The following is a 23655-nucleotide window of genomic DNA, read 5'->3' as shown; positions in this document are numbered from 1 at the left end:
GTACAGAAAAAATAATAAAAATTATTATTATATCTACGGAAGTTGTTAATATGTTTTCTTTTTCCTTTTTTTTTTCTTCTTCCTCTTCTCCTTCTTCTTTTTCATCTTTCTTTTCGTTATTGCTTATGTTTGTTCTTTTTCTTCTTCTATCTCTTAATTGTTCTTTTTTTTTCTATATAATTCTATCTAATCACTCTTTAATTAATAAAGTAAGAGATTAATTACAGATAGTGGTGAGATAATTATAATTAGTTCAATAACTAAAAGTATGATTCTATAGATTATTGTTTGTTTCTATGAAAATTGTAACCGTGTAAATTCTACAATGTATTAAAAAAATAATAAAAATTGTTAAAAACAATAAAAGTTATCATTATATTTGTGGAAGTTGTTAATATATTTTCTTCTACTACTAACTTTTTGTTGTTATTGCTTCTTCTTCTTCTTTTTTTCTTCTTCTCTTTCTTTATTAATTAAAATGATGAAGTATGTAAATTATGTAGTCTATAAAAAGAACAACGAAAGTTGTTATTATATTTAAAAATAATTTCTTTTTCACCCCTGAACTATCACCCATTTCTACACCGACCCCCTGAACACACTAACCCTTTGAACTTTTAGAAATAACTCACTTAGCCCCTTCTATTAGGGTTCTATTATATTTCGAGACAGTCATGTGATAGCAATATGATGAAAATATCTCTCGTAAGCATGTGTAAGTTATGAACAACTAAGAAAGAAAAAAATTATGACGATAAAAATACATCTTTATATAGCCCTCTTCCTCTCCTCTAACATCGCCACCAGCTCCTCCACCGTTACTTGAGGCTTTTTGTATTCGAAGTTTCTTGAAATTCGAAATATATCTATAGCGAGAACAAAGAATAATTCGACGGTAATTCACAATTTTTTAATATATATTATAATTTAGTTGTAATATAGATTAAGTTCTATTTTGAGATATTGATTAAGAAGTTTTTATTTATTTAAACTATTTTTAATTAGTCTCTTACTTTATTAATTAAAGAGCGATTAGAGAGACTTGTATTAAAAAATAAGATTAAGAGATAGAAAAAAATAAAACAGTAGCAAAAGAAGAGAAATAAATAATAACAAAAAAAAAGAAGAAGACGAAGAAGAAGAAGAAGCAGTAACACATAAGAAGAAGAAAAAATAGGTATGAATCATTTCTCTCTTACATTATCCCAGTAGCATTTAATGAGTACTAAATGGCAGAAGGGCAAACTTGGAAGAAAGAAAGGAAAAAACCTCATATGCAGTAGAAACATGAAACAACCCTCACTCATCAAAACGAAAACTAAGTGGTTTTTTGTTGCAAATAACCCAATTGTTAAATAAGCATTCTTGGCGATCCGAAGATTTTAGAAAGATAGGATTCATTAGAGATTTCGAATCATTTTTATTGCGTTATTTCTTGGAGTGAGTTGTTGTCTCGAGGGTTACTAATACGGGACATCCGATGTTGAGGGTCATTGAGATTAGTTTATCGACCATTTGAAGCAACTTATCTAGAGAGCAAGAGAACTTCAAATATAGTTGTAGGCTAGGGTTCAATAGGTGCTCTGTAAGTAATTTTTGTATTTGCAATATTTGTTAGTGGTTGATTTGATCATAGAAAAAATGATACATAGGTTTTATGAGGTTTTCCACATAAAATTCTTGCCATCTTTGTCATGTTTGCCTTGCTTTCTATTTAAAGTTATTTGTATATTATTGAGTATTTTCAGTAAACATTCATCTCCTAGATTATTGTGAAGTACTTCTAAGTATCAAAACACTTGGAAAATAATATGTGACCTGAACTGTTAAATTTTTTGATATGTGAACGATTTGTAATTTTAAAAATTCAAACTTATGGCGATATAAATTTCATAGAATTTGGATTGATATTTTTTATTGCAGAATTGGGCTTGGAATGTTTTCTATATTAGATTTTTTATGGCGACGCTTATTTTGTCACAAAATTGTCAAGGGGTAGATTGTAAGTTTTCTGTAATTGACAATGTGTCTCTAAAGTCTAAATTGAGAAAAATCAATATTGGCCATTGGAATTCGAGCGGACTAACGGGATGAACAATTCTACATAAACAGTGATGGACGAAAAGTACAGATGAGCAGTGACAATGAGCAATTCTAGATGAACAGTGATAGATAGACAATATCGCGTTAGAACAGTGAGCAATTGTAATAACCCAGCCCTAAATATTAAATAATAAATAAATAAATAAATAAATAATGATAGTAATGAAATAATAATAATAATAATAATATATGAAATGAAATAAAATTAAAATTAATAATAAAAAAAGAAGATAGGAAGAAAGGGTAATGCATGGCATGACGTGGCATGGTCGGCTGAGCGTGGTGCGGACGATGTACCATGCAACATCGCGCGGCGAGGCGCAACGCACTCGTGCCTCCCACTTCGACTATTCTTCGTCTCTATTTCTCTTTTCTTCTTCTTCTATGCTGGGATTCGCGAAGAGCAGCACCTTACGATGTTCATGACCGACAATCCATTCTATAGTTTGTACTAAATTACTTAGTACGAACGCACATCTCGGCCGTCGGGTAGCTGCCCACCATTTCTCATGAGGAATGGAAAGAAACATTCTCCTTTTCCAATGACGAGGAAGAGGGTGCAGGGGAGGTCTTCTTCTTCTTCTTCTTCTTCTTCTTCTTCTCCTCTCTTCTGTTCTCTTCTTTCTCTCAAATTTCTCTCCTCGGATTCTTGCTCCTGTCCTCAGAACTATTGCCACCACTACTACTACAGAGAAGCTGCTAATGAGGCCTTTCCCCCTCCTCTATTTTCTTCTCTTCTTCTTCCTCTCTCTCTCTCCCTCCCTCCCTCTTTCTCTCTCTCTCTCTCTCGTCGGGCGAACAGCGGCGAGAGGCCGATCTCAAGCTAGCCGGCGGCGCCGGGCCCCTCCTCGTTGACTCGGTTTCCCCTCCCTTCCCTTCTCTTTCTTCTTATCTTCTTCTTCTTCTCCTTCCTTTTCTTCTCCCTTCGTTCCCCTCTCTACATTTGCTTGCAAGCCCAGCACTATAATATAGAGATTTTCTCTCCTTTTTAATTATTTAATTACACGGTTAATTATTTTAAAAAATATGTACTCACTAACATATTTATTAGCAAAGTATGATAAGCATGATAATTAACTAATTATAATAATTATACATATATAGCTTATATTAGGTTGATACATATATCTTAATTAATAATAATCAAATTCATATATCTTATGTTCATGTTCTTATATATATATATATATATATATATATATATATATACTATTTTGTAAAAAATATAACACTAAGCTTACATACTTTTACATAATTAGATTGTGACTATTTTATATATAATTAATGATGAGTTAAACAAAGGTAAGAATCACCAAATAGTTATTGATTAGATTTTGTGTTTATACTTATATTTTTGTTTATAAAATCATATAAGTAGATGTTCTGTGTTTTATATATGTATATTCTTCTCCTTTTTTGTTCAATTATCTTGTCATTACATTAATACTTTTCATATTGATTATAAGACAAATGTTAAGAAATATAATAAGAAGTGTAATGTGAATTCTAAGATATATAGGAGGATCAAAGACTTTATTTGTTAGCACAAGAATAACATGAGAATATTGTATTAAATATTATCGATATTCATCAAAATTGATCAACTAATTATATTGCTCATTGTAATGTCTCACATAATCTTCATATAAATAGGAATTTTCTAATTCTCCTATAATATAATATTGATATTGAACATACGAAAACGATGCGTGCTAGCACAAGCATAGGCACACTATAAGTATATGCGGATTATGAATATAGAGTATAATAGGGGTGTTATAGCTTTGGTGTAATGCTAATTGAGTCAGATCGAATCACATCAAGGGGAGATTTAGCTCAATAGATGGAGTCTAGTTATCTTATCTGCTTATTTGCTTTAATTAGAGCCTTATTAGATTAGAATTTGTTAGTTAACTAATTCAACTATGCGCAGTTTTGGAAATCTATTCAAAGGATATTCCGGAGAAACTAAATATTACAAAACCACTTGGAGAAGATCGAAAACATCCTGATCTACAACTTTTGTATTCAAGGTTTCTCCAAACTCGGACTCTATCTGTGGTATAAAGAAGAATCAATCCGAGAAGGATAAGGAAGGCTGATTTAGCTAAGTAATCTTTATCTTTTATGTAATCCCTTAAGGCAAGTCTAATTAAGTCATGTAAGCCACTAAAGCAAGTTCAATTAAGTCATGTAAGCCTCTAAGGCAAGTTCTAGTTCGAGTCATATAAACTTTTAGAATTAGTCTAAGGCAAGTCCTAGTTCGAGTAGTATAAGCTTTATATTCTTATAGTGTGATTACTAGGCACTAGTGAGCAACTTAACGCAGCGAGATACTTCTTTTTCATATAGGAGCTTGCTTAGTTCTCAAATTTCTTTTGTTAGCTGTCAATAAAGCTAGAATGCTTAGTGAATGTCTAGTTAGGTGGTAGTGCGGTTGTTCAAGAATATTAATAGTACTGTTTGAAGTTCCCTGTGAGGAAGTAGAGTATAAACAGATAAGGTAGAATTCCTATTTGTATGCAATGATAATTGCAACTTAGAGAACTTCCTGCTATTAAGGAGACGAAAAGCTATTTGTTAATTTGACTGGAATATGTTAAAAATAAGTAGCAAGTGATCCAACATGCAAAAACGTCACCCATATATAACTTTAATTGATGACATCTCGGGTTACATCTGTCTTCATAATTTATAACAAAGAGATGTTTATATAAGTTAGTCTATCTCTAGTCAGTAGATATGAGCTTCTACTTGTAGCGTTCAAATGTAATCCAACAAGAATTCCATATGTTAGTTTCTTGTATGAAAACTTTTATATGTGACCTTCTTTGCAACTTGATATTTATCTAAAATAAGTGAAGCAGTTGAATATTCTAATGTTCACCAACTCGTTGTAGATCATGTTCACTAATTCTTTTTATATTTTCTGTCTTAGTTATTTACATTCACTTTTATTCTTTTTGGTAGGGTCATAATTGTTGGATAATAAAACAGAAGGCTGGTTTGCTTATTTCAAATTATTTATAGTTTATAATGGATTAGATGTTGGTGATTGAATTATGAACTTGAAACTATGTTGTAATTGTCATGCCATTATTAGATTTAACAATTGGAACTTAGAACTAAAATTAGTAGCTAAATTTATTTATTTAATATTGATTGTTGGTGGTTGAATTGGTATATGAATCTGTGTTATTTGATTTATGGTTGAATACTTAAAATTGTTTTTTTTTTTTTTTGTTGTGTTGTATAAGTTTTGAGTTAAAAAGATACCATCTTATCTGTGTAATAGACCACTTATATAGAATAAATCGATAAATATTGATTATTATAGGGTAAAAATTACTGTGTTATTTGTATCGTGTTATCGTGTTGTGTTAAACAGATTATCGTTTTGTGTTAATAGGACTCATTTATTAAACGGGTTATATAGGTCATGTTACCCGTTTACTAAACGGATCGTATTCGTATTTACTAAATACAATCCGTTTAATAGTCGAACTATATTCATGTTAAGATAAAGTTGACCCGATCAAAATCTGACACTATCTAAATCGCTTCAACCCGATTGCCACCCTAACTTTCATTAATTAGAAAAATTAAAAGGGCCTGACATCTATCAATATTCTCTATAGATACATTTTCATATAAATAGATCACTTGGTTATGCTTTAGTAATAAAAAAAACCAATTTTAGTGGTTATTAGAATGTTTAGAATTTAGTATAACTCATTTTAGGAATGGCACTATTTAGAATTTTTGCCAAGGCCCTACAAATGTTGAGCTGACCATTTATAAATTGCTAATTGTTTGAAAAATGATGCCTAATTGTTTAAGTTCTTTCATACTTTATGTTGGTAAATCAAAATATTTGATCCCAATTCAAAAGCCTACCAAAAATATAAGAGTAAATTATAAAAGCCAATTTTAGTATCTAAAATAGACATTCAGCTGGACACATACATATGCATACGAGCACATAAGGAATAACACTAAAGTACACTGAGCAATTTAATTATAAAATATTATTATAATTAGGAGGTAAATATATTTGCTCACAGTATTGACATAATGTGCTCATTTATTCTTTGTAAAGCTAGCAACTAAGAGAACGATGGTGGGAGACCAATAGATGCATAATAGACTTTTGATCTTTAGCACTAAGGAGTGCTACCTGAAAATTAAAATCATAGAGGATATGATTAGAAAAGTTAGAACATTTTAAAGATGAAAAACTGAGCTGCTGTTTAACTTTAAAATGTTAGGCCATCTGAAAACCTTAGGCCCATCTAATTAAAATCATTAAATTGGCTCCTACTATCATATTTGGCCTTTCTGGTGTAAATATTTCAAAAGTTCTTTACTTTCCTGTATGCATGCCTCTAAACTATATATTTATGTTAAATGAATCAAATTTTAACTCCCAAGGATATCAACTTTGCTATTCGGGAGTGTTTAGAGAAGAAATTATAAAATATGTTAGAATATAAAAGTCACCGTCTTTCTATAACTTAAAGTTTTAGAGTAGTTAGTAAATTAACATAGTATCGGTGCCAAAAATCATAGGTTCAAATCATGTTGTGCCTATCTTTGCATGAATATATAAAGTTTTACCAAGCTCTAAGTGTGAGTGTTTGTGTTAAAAGTCATCATTTCTCTACCCGATTAAATTTTAGAGTAATTAATGAGTTAATATAATAAAATGAGTGTGCATCTATGTGTTTATACGACTGACCTATCGTAGAGATTTTCTTCTTCTCTTCGGTGGTTGTCGAGAAGGAGGAGGAGGACGACGACGACCAGGAGAAGGAGTGTAGGGTCCCCCTAGCAGGATATGGGTGTGACCCTATAGGGTGTCGGTGTCCCGGACTATCAACGGGTGGACGCGAGCCACGACGGGAGGGACGATGTCTCCGATGACAGCAAAGAGAAGGATCACAAAAGTAAGGAGGATCTTTTTGAGAGCCATTAAAATTCTATGGAAGAGGGGGTGTGGTGATAAATTTTGCATGCTCAGTACACACACTGTATTTATAAGCACAAGGCATAACTGTTGCTTTGCTGAAAAATATCTACACGTCCAATCCGATTTCATAATTAAATTTATATGTACTCATCTCTTTTTTCGTGAAGCTCGAGAGAAACACTATAAATTGTTTGTCATTTTCTATGACTAGTAGAAGATTCGATATGCGTACAAACAAGAGTTTGAGCAAGTCGTTTGTTCTACAATCAAATCTAGATCTGATTTGTTTCACAATATTTTCTACGGTTGGCCAAGACTTCTAAGCAGTGCAACTCCAACAAGTCAACATCATATTTAGACATAGGACCTCAATTAGATAACTAGTAATCTAAGAGGTCCACGAAGAAATAAATGAGGAAAAGTTAGTTAATAGGAGACTGGTTAGGAAAGAAAGAAACCGAATTATCACAAACTTTAAACATATCCGAGATTAGACCAGATGAAGTTTGTCTCTCACTTGAAAACTATGTTTTTATTTTTTTCAGATCATCCACCAGATTATTCTTTGAGAGAAAATCTGGGACATATAAATTTTCGTCACGAAGATCTGCGAGTAAGAACACTAGGCCAAGAGATGAGAGGTAGATTCGGTAGATTTTTCAGAACAAAAATTCTAAGTTATTAACTTATGGTTGTCTATACTATTACTAGTGATGGATAATGATATTTGGAAGAACAAAACCGCTACTTATATACAACTACACAATGAATACTATTTAGTGTTCAAATAGTTTTTGCCACCATCCAATTTGTATCGATACGATTCGGACTTCCGACGTCGTCTCGAGCATGGATTCACTTTAGGAGTGTTTTTGTTTTATGTTTTAGTATGTAATTTCCATTAAAATAAGTTTTACGTAAGTCGCGTTGGAACGCGGGTGGAGTGAGTTCGAACGCGGTTTGTGAACGTGGGTGAAGAGAGTGCCTTTGTGCGTTCGAACGCGGTGCGTTCGAACGCCTTGTGAATGCCACGCATCGCGTTCGCAAATACCGACGGGCGCGTTCAATCGCACGTTCGAACGCCTACATCGTGTTCGCAAATCCAGAAGAGCGAGCCGGTGCGTTCGAACGCGGTCAGGCGAGTTCGAACGTGGTCAGCGAAAATTGTGTTTTTAGGGTTAATTTGAGTTGTTGGTTAGCCTATAAAAGGATGTGGAAGGCAACCAAAGTCATCATTGATTATTGATTATTGAGATTGAGTTTTGCCTTGCCTCCTTCGTCTTCTTCGCTCCCGTTCTCTCAATCCCCGGCGACGCCGCTTCTAACCTCCCTTAGAGTACGAGTTCCACGCTTCTATAGATCATCCTTAAGACATATTTCACGAGTCTTAGACTTGTGACTGAAGGAGTTTTCTAAGGTGACCCAGATATCATGGGAGGATGTAAGCCCAGCAACCTCGGCCCGGTGCTTCTTCCGTGAGAGAGGATAGAATGAGACTGAATATACGATAATCTTGGTGTTTCTATTCAGCATATTTGAGATTTGGGACAAAGAACTCACCGAGAGAAAATGGTTGCAGCGAGGCATAGGAATGGTGCCATCAACATAGCAAAGAAGTTCATGGCATTGTAGTAATGGTGTAAGCTAAGAATGCCAAAGCTTAAAGGAAGAGAGTTTAATGGTGATCATGTGCACCATTGTATTGAAGGAGAGGACGAAACAGGTTTTGGAGGCCATGTGGATCGGGAGATGCTAATCCTATGATACCATAACAATGTTTTGGAAATCTCACACCAATTGGTGTTTAGGCATTCACCATATTCCATATATAAAGAGATTACACGTACACAATTTTAGTAACAAAGTTTGTTATATGTTGTCCTATGAGCTAGGGAAACTTGTTTAGTTTGTTACTATAAACTAGGGAAGCTTTTTAGGCTTGTTACAGATCCTACAAGCTAGGATAAGCGATGAAGGCTGTTATCCTTGAGTACCCTTGACAAGCTCCAAGAGAAAGATGTACGAGGCTATTCTGGATGAAAATATAAACTAAACCCTAGTCCCGATTTTCCAACACTTTGCTTAAGTAAATAAAAATACAGAATAATAATCAAAGAAACAAATAAAGATGAACACTAAGCTTTTACGTGGAAAAATCTTAAACTCGGATCGAAACAATATTAATAAAAGCGTAGCAGTTTACAAGGCGATTTATAGACTCCCCATTGATCCTCATGACTCTATTTGAAATAGTGTTGATTGCTCGACTCCACGATTTATTGCTTTCCGTAAATGATTTTCAATCTCAGTAACCTTCGAAAATTGGACTTTCTTAACCCTTAAGATTAATAGTTTTGTGTGATGAAGGTGGTTAAAGCCTTTGTCATTGAAAATTAATTTCTATTCAATAATGTCTTCTCAATGTAATAACCAATACACTAGGGTTAGGACATACTAAAACTTTTATACCTTTTTAAGATAAGTCCAAATAAGGTCTCACAGATTTCCAAAATTTTCAAAGATTCATGATCCCATTCGAGTGAAAGATTGCCCCCAATCGAATGACCTAATATGTGTCTTTATATCTTCAAATGACTTGAACGGCCGCCAAGGTGCATTCGAGACAACTAAATATGCTCATCTCATCTTGAACTGCTTCGAACACCTACCAGGGTGTGTTCGAACAATAAAAAATAAACCTTTGTATCTTTTTAATGACTGTTAGGGTGCATTCGAATGCCCTTCAAGTGGCATGACTTATTTGTTTTAAAATTTAAAAAATTTCAAACCAAATCTTAACAACACTTATGCATATGCTCATTTATATAGATAAAAATACTTAGATTATTTTGTATATATTTGCTAATACTAAAAATCTAACACTGAACTTTATGACCATCGTTTGAACTTTAATTCATTACCTCAATTTTATGTCTATTTTAGTCCATACAAGGGCGATGCTTAAATGATAGTGAAGCTCCATATTTCTCAAGACCATGAATTCATATGATAACATGTACTTCAGTTCTAAGATTATGACATGTATTTAAGCATCACTTGTATTATTGTTTTGCTTTTATTTCTTATACTAAATTTAAAGCACGCAAAGAGGGAACTCGTATTTGGTGTTCACTTTCCACCTAGCAAGAGAAGTCAAGGAAAATGAGTTTGCTCCTCATTTACTTCAGCTAGTTCAATAATAAACGCAAAACAAGTCTTTCTCACTCCCACCAAAAAATAAATTAAGTGTATTTTGGTCTAAAAAGAGTCAATCGGGTCATCCTCCAAGAGAAACCAATTATGATTAGATAGTCATTAGATGCAAAAGCTTATTGAATTGATAACCGATTATGATTCCCAAATCGAGTTTCCACACTTTGCATTATCAACAAGATCTTTCTTTTATTTTTTATACTGGTTAGAAGAATAAACTTAAAATATATAAGCACAGCTATAGAGAGAAATAATTCGTACTCCTAAATTGATGTACAAGTATGTTTTCCATGCGGTACATTAGGATACAATATGACAAGATCATAGTAATTAATATCAATTGAGGATAGGAGGCATCCGAGAGCGAGATAGTTTGTTGAGATACATGTTGCATTGTTGGTCGACATAGCGGATTAGCTTCTAAACATTGAAGGGTTATCTTGACTCTTTGTTAAAATTTGACTTGCAACTTCAATTGTAGGGAGTGATAGACGTGGATCCAAGATATCATTCAGTAGTGTGAGTTCGATAGTACTAGATGATAAGGATGTAATCAAATCTCTGGATGAGCTCCCATGAGCACTTCAAGTGCCACCACTCCAAAACTATATACGTCGCATTTCTCGGTCCCTTTGTCATTATATAGGCAAGCTCGCAAAATATCGAAGAAGAAGTTTCAGCTAACTAAGCTTAATTATATTAAAACTCATAAGAAAATACTAAAAAGTTACGAAATATGATAGATAAATAGTTATGCCCAACTGTTATTATGGCATGCAATTATATCTTAATATTTTTTAGCTAAGATAGGGGTCAAATAAATAACATATTAGGTGTATCTTCGTACTATCGAAAGCAAGTATATGACACATGTATGAAAATACACTTTACGAAGTATCAACACAAACTTTCTGAATTCGAATAAATAAAGGCATTTTACAGTGCGATGTAGCCCCTTGTTCCTACCACCATTGTCCAATTGGATGAGTCAGGCTTCAAAATTCTAGCTATTCCAAAGTCTGACACACAAGCTCTAAATTTTGAATCAAGTAAAACATTGTTGCTTGTGATATCTCGATGAACTATGGGAGGAGAACAATCGTGATGCAGGTAAGATAAAGCATGAGCAACATCTCCAATAACATTCAACCTTTTGATCCAATCTAACTCAATGGCATATGCATCATGTGTAAGAATGACCGCTAAATTTCCTCTCTCCAAGTACTCACAAACAATAAGCCTATGTTGATCAGTTGAACAGTAGCCATAAAGCTTCATGATATTCCGATGTCGTATTTCAGATAGTGTTTGTATCTCATAATAAAAAAGCTGGTTGTCTATCAATCTTTCTTCTTCCGTTTGATGAATTTTCTTCACAGCAATTATTTTTTCTTTTGGTAGTTGAAATTCTCCTATTCTTACTCCTCTGGGTAAGGTAATTTTGTAAACACTTCCATATGCACCTTTGCCAATGCAAAACTTTTCATCAAAATTCTCTGTTATTTCAATGATATCCTTATATAAATCTTTTCCATCAACATTTCCTAACAAGAACCCACTTTTATCAATCTCACTTGTATTGTGTTTAGAGCTTTTCTTCCTTTTCCATAAGAATACGGCAAACCCCGCGAAGAGAACCAAGGATCCAAGAATAGGTAGAACAACCAACGTAATAACCTGACTTTGTTTACTTCTAGAACTTCTACTTGAAGGGCTTGAACTACATAGAGCCAAGCCTGACGCCTCACAGCATAGATCTTTATTATGGGTAAACCACTCCATCGGCGCTTTCTTGAAAACTTGGCTAGCAGGAAGAGGCCCCTCCAGTTCATTATAGGATAAGTCTATATTTGTTAAGCTAGCCATATCTTGAAAGGATGTGGGGATAGATCCACTCAATGCATTGTGTGAGAGATTCAAAACTTGTAGCATAACTAGTTCACTTAGTTGGGATGGTATGCTTCCAGAAAATGAATTATGACTAAGATCTAGTAATTCTTGTAGGTTTACTAGACCTCCAATTTGAATGGGGATGCTTCCATTTAAACGGTTGTTGCTCAACTTTAAAAATAGAAGTTCATGACAACCCCCAAAATTGCCTTGAATCGATCCACTAAGGTTGTTAGCTGATAGATCTAAATTCTGTATTTTGAGTAGGTTTCCAAGCTCTTGAGGTATCTCACCAAAGAGTAAGTTATTACTCAGATCCAAGTAGTACAATTGAGACAACTTGCCTAATTCTATTGGAATCTCCCCTTCCAGGTTATTGGATGAAAGATCAAGCACCTGGATTTTAGATAGTTGTCCAATGCTCGAAGGTATGTGTCCGTTGAGCTCATTGTTGGAGATTGTTAAGCTCGTCAAATTGTAGCATTCTCCCCAATGGTGCGAGAGCATACCGGAGAACTTGTTGAAGCTCAAATCCGCAAATATCAAATTGGGATACACTCCAAAGTTAGAGATATCTCCCTTAAGTTGATTTCCATCAAGTCGCATTCTTTGTAAGCTTGTGATATTTGCTAGTTCTTGAGGTAAAGAACTAGTACTTAAATGATTATTGGCTAGTCCAAGGTATTGGATGTTGCTCAAATTACCAAATGATGGAGCAATGGACCCAGATAGCTGATTACAACAAAGGTTTAAAATATTGAGCTTTCCCAAGTTCCCAAGACTTGAGGGAATTGGGCCTGTAATGCTACTGTTGAAGACATTTAAATAAACCAGATTTGCCGGCTTCCCTATTTCATGAGGGATGATACTAGTGAAATTGTTATCATCGAGGTACATGGCCTCAAGCATGGTCAAGTTTCCTAAACTTCTCGGAATAGAACCGGTTAATTGGTTAAGAGAGAACTCTAAGTCCTTCAAGTTCACTAGATTCCCTATTTCATTAGGAATGGAACCAGAGAGCTGATTACCCCAAAGGTATAAATAATTGAGCTTGGTCAAGTTCCCCAAACTTGAAGGTATTGGACCTGTTAGGCTATTATTGGGAAATTCTAAATCAACCATATTTGCGAGATTTCCTATTTGATGAGGGATCACACCATTGAGCTTGTTACTATATAGGTACATGGTTTCAAGCATGGTCAAGTTCCCTAAATTTTTTGGGATGAGACCTGTCAGTTGGTTATCTTGGAGTTCCAAGTCCTTCAAGTTCACTAAATTACCTATTTCATGTGGAATGAAATTAGAGAGCTTATTACCCCAAAGGTTTAAGGTAGTGAGCTTGGTCAAGTTCCCCAAACTTGAAGGTATTAGACCTGTAAGGCTATTGTTGCTGACATCTAAAACAACCATAACTGTTAACTTTCCTATTTCATGAGGAATAGAACCAGAGAGTTGATTACTCCAAAGGTTTAAAAGAGCGAGATTCGTCAAGTTCCCGAGACTTGAAGGTATTGGACCTATTAGGCTGTTATTAGGGAGAAATAATTCATTCAAGTTAGAGAGATGTCCTATTTCATACGGAATAGAGCCACTCAAGATGTTCAAAGACAAATGCAAGCTTAATAGACTCTGTAGGTCTCCTAATTCTTTTGGGATGGGACCTGAAAGATTATTTTGAGACAAGTCTAAGATTCTAAGATTCGTCAAGTTATTGAGAGAAGGAGGTATGGAGCCACTTATCTGATTCATAGAGAGATCAAGAGAGGTGAGCTTAGAAAGAGCAGCAACGGAAGTTGGAATGGATCCATCCAATTGGTTGACGGTGAGGTTGAGATTTGTTAAGGTTGCCAACGTCGAGAAATCGAGGACATCCAGCATCCCTACAAGACCCATCCCTGGTAGAGATATCGTGGTGATCATGCTCAACCCTGAATGCGTGGCACTACTGCATGTGATGCCAGTCCAATTGCATGGACTAGTCTTAAGATTCCATGAGGCTATGGCTTCATGACTCTTAAGGCTTGTTCTCCATTGGAGGAGGGCTCTCCCTTGCGAATCAAGTGATGCCAATTTTGCAACACTAGGGAGAATTGGGAGTAGCAGTAAAACCGACGAGAGGAACGTTAGGATAGACAACAAGGGATTCATAGCTAAATCTAACTGAAAGGCCAAAGACAGTTAATTTTGTTGTTGTAAAAACTCAAAGAGTTCTGGGGTTTATATAGACTTACCACTCACTTAGGGTCATTTCAAAGGGAAAAACTATCAATAACGTATTGATTCTTCAATACGACGTTTTGATATTGGAGTGTGAACTTCCAAGGTACCCTTTAAAGCATGCCTTGGAATTCTCTTGTTTTGCCAAGAAAACTTCTCTGCGCTCCACCAGACACTTAAGAGAAGGACCAATTTCCACATGACTTGATGTATAGAGAAGAGTCAGAGTCGTCTCTCTAAATTTTTCTTTTAACCTTTGGAAAACCAACAGAATGAGAGGTGGACACCAACACTAAGATCCAATAGTCTACATGTTAAAGTCATCCCTCTAAATTTTTCTTCTGATAGGTGCAAACCCTGCACCTCCTATCTTTTAACCATTTTCTATCGGATCGAGGAGCACTTTCCTCTTTTTCTTCTTCTTCTTCTTCTTCTTCTTCTTCTTCTTCTTCTTCTTCTTCTTCTTCTTCCACGTTACTGTTTTCCCAAATTAAACTGAATTCATTAATAGTATTATATCTTTGTAGTTAGTACAAGTCCTTATAACAACTATAATTGTTTTAAATGCGATCTTTGATTGGATAATTCTTAGATTAGTATTATTATCTTTCGTACTAATTATTTTATATATATTATTCGAAATTCTTTTCAGCTATTTTACTCTAATATTAGACTAATAATTGTAATCTATATAACTTGTTATATTCTGGTATCGGCAATTTGTGTACAGAAAATCTATTTGAACGTATTTAAAAATACTTTGTAAGAGCATGACTATAAAATATTTGAATTTCTATGTATCACAAATTTTATAAGAGTTGAATTGAGTTGGGTTTTTGCATGAAAAGCCCACCTGGTTTTTAAATTTGGTTAGACAGGTCTATTTTCGATTTCTATCCTGTCATTTAGTGCCTCATTAAGTATTTATGGGACGCTATAACGGAGAAATTTATGGGAGATAGTGATGAGATAATCATGATTAATTAAATAACTAAAAAAATATAACTTTGTATGATTATTGTTTATTTTTACGCAAATTATAATGGTAAAATATGTAAATTTTGTAATGTATAAAAAATGTATAAAAAAATAATAAAAATTATTATTATATCTGCGAAAGTTGTTAATATATTTTTTTTCCTTTTTTTTTCTTCTTCTCTTTCTTCTTCTTCATCTTTCTTTTTGTTATTGCTTATGCTTGTTCTTTTTCTTCTTCTATCTCTTAATTGTTCTCTCTTTTTTCTATATAATTCTATCTAATCACTCTTTAATTAATAAAATAAAAGATTAATTACAGATAGTGGTGAGATAATTATATTTAGTTAAATAACTAAAAGTATGATTCTATAGATTATTGTTTGTTTTTATGAAAATTATAACGGTGAAGTGTGTAAATTCTACAATGTATTGAAAAAATAATAAAAATTGTTAAAAACAATAAAAGTTATTATTATATTTGTGAAAGTTGTTAATATATTTTCTTCTACTACTAACTTTTTGTTGTTATTGCTTCTTCTTCTTATTTTTTTCTTCTTCTATTACTTTATTAATTAAAATGGTGAAGTATGTAAATTATGTAGTCTATAAAAAAAACAACGAAAGTTGTTATTATATTTAAGAATAATTTCATTTTCACCCCCTGAACTATCACCCATTTTCATACCGACCCCTGAATACACTGACCCCCTGAACTATTAGAAATAACTCACTTAAACCTCTTCCATTAGGGTTCTGTTATATATTTCAGTCAATAAGTTGTTATGTGACAGTCATGTGACAACAATATGATGAAAATACCCCTCGTAAGCACGTGTAAGTTATGAACAACTAAGAAAGAAAAATTATTACGATAAAAATACATCTTTATATAGCCCTCTTCCTCTCCTCTAACATCGCCACTAGCTCCTCCACCGTTACTTGAGGCTTTTTGTATTCGAAGTTTTTTGAAATTCGAAATATATCTACAACAGAACAAAAAACAAATCTGACAGTAATTCACAATTTTTTAAATATATATTATAATTTAGTTGTAATATAGATTAAGTTCTATTTTGAAATATTGATTAAGAAGTTTTTATTTATTTAAACTATTTCTAATTAGTCTCTTACTTTATTAATTAAAGAGCGATTAGAAAGACTTGTATAAAAAAGAAAAAGATTAAAAGATAGAAAAAAAATAACAGTAGCAAAAGAAGAGAAATAAATAATAACAAAAAAGAAGAAGACGAAGAAGAAGAAGAAACAGTAACAGCATAAGAGAAGAAAAAATAGGTATGAATCCTTTCTCTCTTATATTATCCCAACAGCATTTAATGAGTAATAAATGGCAAAAGGGCAAACTTAGAAGAAAGAAAGGAAAAAACCTCATATGCAATGGAAACGGGAAACAACCCTCACTCATCAAAATGAAAACCAAGTGGTTTTTTGTTGCAAATAACCCAATTGTTAAAAAAGCATTCTTGGCGATCCGAAGATTTTAGAAAGATAGGATTCATTAGAGATTTCAAATTATTTTTATTGTGTTATTTCTTGGAGTGAATTGTTGTCTTGAGGGTTACTGATACAGGACATCCAATGTTGAGGGTCATTGAGATTAGTTTATCAACCATTTGAAGCAACTTATCTAGAGAGCAAGAGAACTTCAAATATAGTTATAGGCTAGGGTTCAATAGGTGGTCTATAAGTAATTTTTGTATTTGCAATATTTGTTAGTGGTTGATTTGATCATAGAAAAAATGATACATAGGTTTTATGAGGTTTTCCACATAAAATTCTTGCCATCTTTGTCATGTTTGCCTTGCTTTCTATTTAAAGTTATTTGTATATTATTGAGTATTTTCAGTAAACATTCATCTCCTAGATTAGGTTAGTGTAAATTTTCAAAACTTATTAAAGTTAAATATTTGTCTTGGTATTTGTATCTTATTTCTACTTAGAAAATGGTTATGCTAAAGGTTTTTTTTTTAAAGTTATTTCTTTTAATATTGATTGTTTTATCTGTTATTTGTTCAGGGAGCTATAAATTAATGTACTATCATTTAAGAGTTTTGGACTATAAAAACTTATTTGGACTCTATGACAGGTGTATATAAGAGGTTTTAATCTAATATTATGACATCTCTTTGATCATTCTTTGAGAGACTTTTAGAAATCATATTACGACTTTGGAAGGCTTTGTGACCGAATGTGCTAAATAGGTTTCCTATATATCTCATCTATATTAGATTTTGAAAGACTTCGTCTCGAGGGTCACTGAGACGGCATCATCAACCTCAAGGGTTATCAGGTTAATATTGAGGGTTTTGAACCTAAACAAGAAAATTATGTTGCAGCTACCGCTTTTATTTTATCCGCTAAACTTTCTAATGATTTTTTGAGTATAGTTGAACATGATTTAAATAGGTTGAATGTTGAAGATGACTTAGAACTATAAAAAGCATGCAATTTAAGAATCCTGCAAGTTGGAAAAAAAACCAAACAAACTTGTCTTTGAATATATAGGATATCAAGGAAAAGAAGAAATGAGTATGAACTGTGAACTACTTCTAAGTATCAAAACACTTGGAAAATGATACGTGACCTGAACTGTTAAATCTTTTGATATGTGAACTATTTGTAATTTTGAAAATTCAAACTTATGGCGATATAAATGTCTTAGAATTTGGATTGATATTTTTTTATTGCAGAATTGGGCTTGGAATATTTTTATACATTTTCTGGATTATCTAGTTGAAAAATTGATGATGAAGATTATGATGCTACAGGGGAGCATGGATCTTTGAATGAGGTAGATAGATGAGATTGCTGGCAAATATTTTCCTTCTTAATACATTCTTTATCAATTTATAACATAAAAAAGGGCTTGGAGTGCTTTGGAGGTGGTTGTCCGTCTTTGGTTCATTGGTAGGTTTGATATTTCAATACTTTGATTTGACTTATTATTCCGATATGCATCTGTGTGGTTTCCAATGAGGCCACCACTACTACTACTACAGAGAAGCTGCCAATGAGGCCTTTCCCCCTCCTCTATTTTCTTCTCTTCTTCTTCCTCTCTCTCTCTCCCTCCCTCTTTCTCTCTCTCTATCTCTATCGTCGGAACTGAACAGCCGGCGGAAGGCCGATCGCAAGCTAGCCAACAGCAGCCAGGCCTCTCGTCGACTTGGTTTCCCCTCCCTTCCCTTCTCTTTCTTCTTATCTTCCTTTTCTTCTCTCTTCGTTCCCCTCTCTTTGTTTACTGCAAGCCCAGCACTGTAATACAGAGATTTTCTCTCCTTTTTAATTATTTATTAGATTTAATTACACAGTTAATTATTTTAAAAAATATGTACTCACTAACATATTTATTAGCAAAGTATGATAAGCATAATAATTAACTAATTATAATAATTATACATATATAGCTTATATTAGGTTGATACATATACCTTAATTAATAATAATCAAATTCATATATCTTATGTTCATGTTCTTATATATATATATATATACTATTTTGTAAAAAATATAATACTAAGCTTACATACTTTTACATAATTAGATTGTGACTATTTTATATATAATTATTGATTAGATTTTGTTTATACTTATATTTTTATTTATAAAATCATATAAGCAGCCGTTTTGTGTTTTATATATGTTAGATTTTATTTATAATTATGTTATTGGCAAATTATATTTCAAAACATAATTTATATTTATGTATTGTGTTTAGATTTTATGTATGAGCATATGTACAAGATAAGAGATATTTGATGAAGACTATTAAAGTAAAAGATTAATTTTGAAGTCAAAGTATTCGACATGATTTTAGAACCATTACTGAAGTGCTTAAATGATGTCATAATGGTTGAATAAGTATGAAATTTTATCAAAAAACAAAGGAACAACCACTCGCATTCCAACTGTCTAGTCTGCCATTTGAAGAGACATTTGAACGCACTTTGGAGCCATTTGAACACACCATATAGCCGCTAACACCGCGTTTGCATATACAGAGAGCTTGTTTTGGCCGTTCAAACGCACCTTATAGGTGTTCACACATACAGAGGTCCATATGTGGTCATTAGCAGTGCGTTCACACTTCAAGTCACCGTGTTCAAATGCATTCGGGTTGCATTTGAATGCACCCACGTAATTTGCAATTTTTAGAGTTATGTGAGATCTAATTTGACTTAGATTTGGCTTTATCTCTAAAAAGTATTTATCTTATTTCTAAGATGTATTTATTTTATCTCTAAGAAATATGTAAAGAGGTTTAATCTAACTCTAGGAGAGAGAACCATCAAGTATTAATTTGGAGATCATCTTTTTAGATAAGTTGTGGATCAATATTTTGAGATCATCTTTTAGAGGCTACTAGAGATTAATTCTCAACTTTAGACGGAATGTACTGAATTGTTCTCATCTCAACGCATTTATATCAAATTTGGAAGAACTACATCTTGAGGGTCATTGAGACGGAAAGATTAACATCGAGGGTCATTGATGTTTGAAAACCTATCACGGGAAGTAATGCAACGCGTGGTCTAGTGAGCAAGGTTGGTACAGATTGAGTCATAGGAATCGGCGAGTGATCTGTAAGTTTTTTGTTAACTACTATAAGTTTTAGTGATTGGTTTCGATTTGAGTTTGGATCCATAGTTTTTCACCCAGTTTGGAGTTCTTTCACATAAAAAGTTGTGTTTGCGATTGTCTTTTTCACGTTTTATTTTTCACATATTATTATTTATAGCGTGTGATAGATCTCTATCTCCTATAGCGTTTCTTACGTTTTTCAATTGATATCATAGCATATCTAAGGATTCACGTAAGTTTTAGTTTTTTCAATTAGTATCAGGGTAGGCTCTCTTAGCTTAGAGAGAGATCATTTAAGAGATAGATTATTTGTGAGAAGGTATTGATAAACCTTGTGCGTTAGATAGATCTAAATATTCATATTTAAAAGATAGGATGTATGTTTTTAAGGAGTCTTATGGGAATTGTGAGTTACACCCTGATATCATGGACCTTCTTGTGAAAAATTTGAGGAATTTTTTAGGAAATCGAAAAAGTGCCATGGACAACAAGCTTGAGAGCAAAGTCATAGAGAAGATCAAAAAGTCTTGTGAACCTTTAGTTAGCCCTAGTTCTAAAGCCTCAAAACCTAGGAGCAAAAGTTAAAGAGGAGTGGTTAGATGTTATGAATGGCAAGAGCATGACCACTTTGGTCATGAATGTCCAAATCGCCTAAAGAAAAAGTGCAAGGCTTTGTAGGCCATTTGGGATAATACTAATGATTCTATTGATGACGACTCTAACCCAAAAAAGAAAATAATTATGTTGCTTTCACTACTTCTTTGTTATCTACTAAACTTTCTAATAAATCTTTGAGTGCAGATGAATAAGATCTAGATGTGACAGATTCTGAAGATGATTCAGAATTACAAAAAGCTTATAATGAATGTACAAAGAATTCTACAAAAGTAAAAAGATTAATCTGAAACTTGCATAACAACTCAAAGTGACGAAAAAAATAAAAAGCCAAGATGATGGAGCATCATATGGACATGTTGAAAAATAAATAGCGTCTCAAAGAAGAAAATAAGTAGCATCATGTGGTCATATTGTTCAATCATATTGTCATTACATTAATACTTCTCATATTGATTATAAGGCAATTGTTAAGAAATATAATGAAAAGTGTAATGTGAATGCTAAGACACATAAGAATGGATTTAATAATAGAATTTATATTCCTAGTTGTCATTATTGTGGAGTTAAAAGGACATATTAGGTATATTATATGTTTTCTTTTGCAAAAACCTAAATATGTGTTTTATTATCGATTAAAGATTAAGCAAGTTCGGGTTAGGAAAGAAGATCTTTTGGCACCTCTTTGAGGTGGTGTAGAATATGCTAGCTAGAGGGGATTTAGTTGTTTATTTATAATTCTTAGTTAAAAATCAGAGCGTTGCAGTAATTGCACGGTTTACATAATCATTCAATCTTAAAATAGGCTAAAACGGTTCGATAGTAAAAAAAATGACGACATACACTAATTTAAAATAATTAAATCTAGCTTCTTTTATGTATGTGAACAGAGATACGTAAAAAAGATGAGAAAATATAAAATAAAATTTGCGAAAAGTACCAACAAAGAAGACACTAGGTGTAAGTAAAGATAACGTAATTAACTACTTGCGATATAGATAAGAAAAATAATTAGAGATTTAGGAAAATCAAGACTGGGTGAGATTTGATCATGCGAGCTAGAAATTTCCCACATTTATTCATTCTAAAATTTTTAAGCTATGTGGTCCGTATTGATTTATATAAAATTATTAAAAGACCTGTTGATTTATATAAGTTGCATGGCCCTCTAGTATTCAACTTGTTTAATCCCTTTGAGATCTCAACGCCATCAACATCGTGATCTTTTTATGATGTATGCTGAACAAATCTACATCATCGTGAATGGATAATAGATAAAGATAAGTAGCAAATCTATAATTCAAATTAAAAAAATTATACCTTTTCTTTATTTTATTATCTATTGTTATTTCCCCTAGTTTATGTATATAATAGTGATGCGTGAAGATATTATTTGTAATCAAATAGGTATTGGAATTCACGTTGGACTAATAATTCAAGTTTTGTATCTCTTATTAGTCATCACTAAGTCTTTTCGTAGAGTTAATTATATATATGTCCATCTTAATTGAATTATTTTTATTTAGTTTTATATTTGTGTCTACTTTAAGAATGTTTACACAAAAACTTATATTTCTACATAATTATTAGTGACAATCTTGTAAAATAGACACTCTAAGTTATAATTATTGTGACACTTATTTTATATTGTCACTAAAAATTATTATTTATGTCAGTTTTTATATCCTGTCCTGAAAATTAAAGTAGTTGTGACACATTATATAATCGTCTTAATTAAGAGGTTTTATGTGTCAACTTAACAAAAAGTAATGCAAAGAAATTTATCTTTTATATCACTTTTGTTAACCGTGACAAATATATATATATATATATATATATATAATTGTGTCAAAATAAAAAATATGTATTGCTATGGATTTGAACTCAGTCGTAAAATAAAGCATCACAAAAGGTACGATTAGTAGTGGATCTTCACTTTACCGTACTTCTCCACCTCCGGACAATCTACTCATACCACAACCCTCTACTTAAGGATACCAACCTAGCAACCAACTTTAGACCTCAAGGTTTCGCCTTGAAAATTGGTGGTTTCGAACTAACTCTTTCTCCTCCATTTGTAGGGTCAGTTGGACTAAGTTTTACATCCCTCAAAACTCATTATCTAAAAACATCTCCTCTCTTGCCTGGTGCATCTCCTCCTGAGTGAAATGCAACATGGCCAACTTAAATGTGCAAATCAAGAATGTCGAGATTGAGCTACTCAAGATTCGTACAAATCCTCACCTAGATCATGGAGAAGGTGATTAGAAGTATCATGGAGGACCTTTACCTTAAAAATTAAGGAGATCTACTGGAAGCAGGTGACTGAAATAGTAAGTTTTTTCATGCAAAAGCTACTACTCACGAGAGGAGGAATCATATTTTTGTTCTGAAGCAAGACTCTAGTATCTAGACTCATAATCCAAACATTATTCGAAACATATTTGTAAACCGCTTCAAAGACTTGTTCACCTCTTCAAACTTGCCCTCTGATTTTGATGTTTGCGACAATAAATTAATGCCCCACAATAAGCTCGGCTGGGCTTGAGTGACCCACCCTCTCTCAAGGAAATTGATGCAAGCATGGAAAGCCATGGCCTAGATAAAGCTTTGCTCCCAGATAATTATAATGCTAGATTTCTTCTGTCATCATGGAATTTCTTAAAACTTGCTACCAACTCTACTATACAAAATTTCTCCTCAGGAAGTGGGATGCTGCCTCGACTGGCTACTACCACCCCATCTACAAGATCGAGAAATGGAACAGCTCTAGTGGTAGCTCCAGCAACAAGGACTTGAGATGGAGAGAGAGAGCTGGAAGAGAAAAGGGGAACAACACAAAGCAACCCTAGAGGAAGGGGGAAAGGGAGAGGAGGGGAGAAAAATGGATACAAGCTTCAAGAGAAAGATGTATATTCTGGGCTTTGGGTCCATCATCTGAACTTTAATTCATTCCCTCAATTTTAGGTCTATTTTAGTCCATACAGGATGGCAATGTTATCTCAAAGACCATGAATTCATATCAGAGGAACATGTACTTCAATTCTAAGATAATGACATGTATTTTATCATCA

General features: G+C 33.0%; 1 protein-coding gene and 2 long non-coding RNA genes across 3 annotated transcripts; 1 reads left to right on the top strand and 2 right to left on the bottom strand.

Moving 5' to 3' along the window:
• Window positions 1-6008: 6008 nt before the first annotated feature.
• On the bottom strand, window positions 6009-6877 carry LOC140798006 (uncharacterized). Its single transcript, XR_012110762.1, has 2 exons — window positions 6842-6877; window positions 6009-6280 (listed from the first exon to the last, which is right to left on the bottom strand). It is a non-coding gene; the product is annotated as an uncharacterized lncRNA (long non-coding RNA).
• Window positions 6878-11221: 4344 nt separating this feature from the next.
• On the bottom strand, window positions 11222-14540 carry LOC140797697 (uncharacterized). The gene is made up of 2 exons (XM_073151332.1): window positions 14407-14540; window positions 11222-14255 (listed from the first exon to the last, which is right to left on the bottom strand). The coding sequence occupies exons 1-2, from the start codon at window positions 14421-14423 to the stop codon at window positions 11222-11224; spliced, it is 3051 nt and encodes a 1016-aa protein (XP_073007433.1). The 5' UTR covers window positions 14424-14540.
• An 8081-nt stretch (window positions 14541-22621) lies between these two features.
• Window positions 22622-23655, top strand: LOC140798073 (uncharacterized). The gene is made up of 2 exons (XR_012110774.1): window positions 22622-22914; window positions 23286-23655. It is a non-coding gene; the product is annotated as an uncharacterized lncRNA (long non-coding RNA).

The sequence above is a fragment of the Typha latifolia genome, chromosome 11 (assembly GCF_019914945.1).
Source record: "Typha latifolia isolate L0001 chromosome 11, TyphaL0001v2, whole genome shotgun sequence".
In the NCBI taxonomy this organism is placed as follows: Eukaryota; Viridiplantae; Streptophyta; class Magnoliopsida; order Poales; family Typhaceae; genus Typha; species Typha latifolia.
Note: the sequence above shows the minus strand (reverse complement) of the source record. Positions and strands in the feature narration are given on the sequence as shown.